The sequence below is a fragment of the Galeopterus variegatus genome, unplaced genomic scaffold (assembly GCF_000696425.1).
Source record: "Galeopterus variegatus unplaced genomic scaffold, G_variegatus-3.0.2 Scaffold1571, whole genome shotgun sequence".
Classification (NCBI taxonomy): Eukaryota; Metazoa; Chordata; class Mammalia; order Dermoptera; family Cynocephalidae; genus Galeopterus; species Galeopterus variegatus.
Window position 1 is genome coordinate 102003 of NW_007727682.1, and position 2141 is coordinate 104143.

At 58.0% G+C, this 2141-nt stretch overlaps 1 protein-coding gene across 1 annotated transcript in view; it reads left to right on the forward strand.

Annotated features, from left to right (window-relative positions):
• Positions 1–2141, forward strand: part of SFTPB (surfactant protein B) — an 8637-nt gene that overhangs the window by 2550 nt on the left and 3946 nt on the right. Inside the window, exons 5-6 of the mRNA XM_008577731.1 lie at positions 296–448; positions 677–766. Coding sequence (XP_008575953.1) covers positions 296–448; positions 677–766 — 243 coding nt within the window. The remainder of the gene's footprint in view (positions 1–295; positions 449–676; positions 767–2141) is intronic.

Consider the following 2141-nt stretch of genomic DNA (forward strand, 5'->3'; position numbering starts at 1 on the left):
ACAGCCTCACTCTCACACACATGCTTACACTCATTAATTCTCACAAACATATGTGCTCACGTTCATTCACACACATTCCCGACACCTGTCCCAAAGTCCCCACACCACCCCATGTCTGCCTTTTGTCTCCCCACTGACCCCCTAGAGCTGTAAGTCACAGCACCCCCACCCGACCTGCTCCCCACCATTCAGGCCCAAGACAATGGCCCTAATCCTTGAGCCCTCGGGCCAGCCTGGGCAGGGTTGGTGTTCCCTCCCCAACCCTAACCACCCTTCACCCTGCACTGTGCCCTAGAACCCAAAGGCCATCTGTGAGCACCCGGGTCTGTGCAAACCCAGGCAGCCAGAGCCAGAGCAGGAGCTGGGGATGCTGGACCTGCTGCCAGACAAGCTGATCCTCCCCATGCTGCCTGGGGCTCTCCAGGCAAAGCCTGGGCCTCATACACAGGTGAGGAGGTCCCCACAGCCAGGTAGGTGGGGATCCAGAGGGCTAGGGCCACATCCCGGGCCCATGAGCACTTTGGCCCTGGGAGAGGAGAGCCAGGAAGGGGAGGAGAAGCTCTTGGAAGGGCCTAGGGCAGATCGGAGAGAAGGGGAGGAGGAGGCAGGGGCGACAGAGTCAGGAGGACTCTTCTCCCAGCACCCAGCCTGACTTCTGCCCTACCCTCTCCCCCAGGATCTCTCCGAGCAGCTGTTCCCCATCCCCCTGCCCTTCTGCTGGCTCTGTAGGACCCTGATCCAGCGCATCCAAATCATGATTCCCAAGGTGAGGCATCCAGGGCCACAGGAGCTTGGGAGGTCCCCCAGGTGCACCTTCCCCCCCACCAACTCACACACCTGTCAGGGCCCAGCTGGCTGCCAGAAGCTAGGAGGGGAGCCACTGGGCATTGCCACCACCCAAGACACCCTAAGACCCAGGCCTGGTAGGTGCCAGGCATAGTGTTCATTCAGCAAACACTAAGCCCTTGCCCTATGCCAGGGGCCAAAGTACAAACATGGACAAGAACTGGCCTTGTTCTCCAGCAGCTCACCAGCTGACGAAGGAGAACCCCCAGTTNGCCAGAAGCTAGGAGGGGAGCCACTGGGCATTGCCACCACCCAAGACACCCTAAGACCCAGTCCTGGTAGGTGCCAGGCATAGTGTTCATTCAGCAAACACTAAGCCCTTGCCCTATGCCAGGGGCCAAAGTACAAACTTGGACAAGAACTGGCCTTGTTCTCCAGCAGCTCACCAGCTGACGAAGGAGAACCCCCAGTTATCTCTGCAGAAAAGTTGCTTAATTTTTCAAAAAAAGAATTTCCACGGAGGGACTCCCCATCCCTGCCCAAGTCCAACTTGGAGTCTCCCAGACCTGTAGTGGCCATTGCCCAGTGGTCCTCCCAGCCCAGGCTGCCCTGTGAAAGACTAAGAAAGGCCCTGCCCCATCAAGCCTTCCCAGACGGGGTCCACGTCCTTCTGGTCGCTGAGGGCCCATGGCGGCGTGGACGAGGGCCCTGCTCTCCCCGACTGACGGTGGCAGAGTTTTCAGGGAGTGTCCTGTGCAGAGCTGAGGACTCAAATGGATGAGGCGATGCACAGTGGTGAGGTAGGCTGGGGTCAGGGAGAACCTCCGAGGAGGTGACCATCACACTGAGTCCTAAAGGCCAACAAGACCTGATGGGCAGAGGCTTCGGTCGAGAGCGAGCTTGGCAAGCCTGAGTAACAGAGAGCCTGTGCGGCAGGCCAGCAGGAGTGTGGTCGGCGGTGAAGAGACCAGAGGGCCATGGAGACATTTCTAAGCCAGGTTAAGGAGCTCTAGGCTTTATTCTGCATGCCCTTTACAGCTACAGCAGAGTTTCAAGCAGGGAAGATCACCCTCCTGCTGTTTTAACAAAGGATGTGGGGGACAAGAAGCAAAGCAAGGAGATTAATTAGGAGATTACAGCAGAGCAAAAATCACAACAGAGACAACGGGGCAGGGGATGGAGCTAAGACGGAGGAGTGGGGACATGTCAGGGAGGTGGGCTCAGGTGGTGACGGATAGGCTTGGGGGGGTGAGGACAGGAGAGGACCTCGGCTTGGGCCACAGGCTCTCCAGTAACCCCCTCCAGCTGAGATGATGAAACTTAAGAAGAAACAGGTTTGAGCAGAAGAGCAGAGC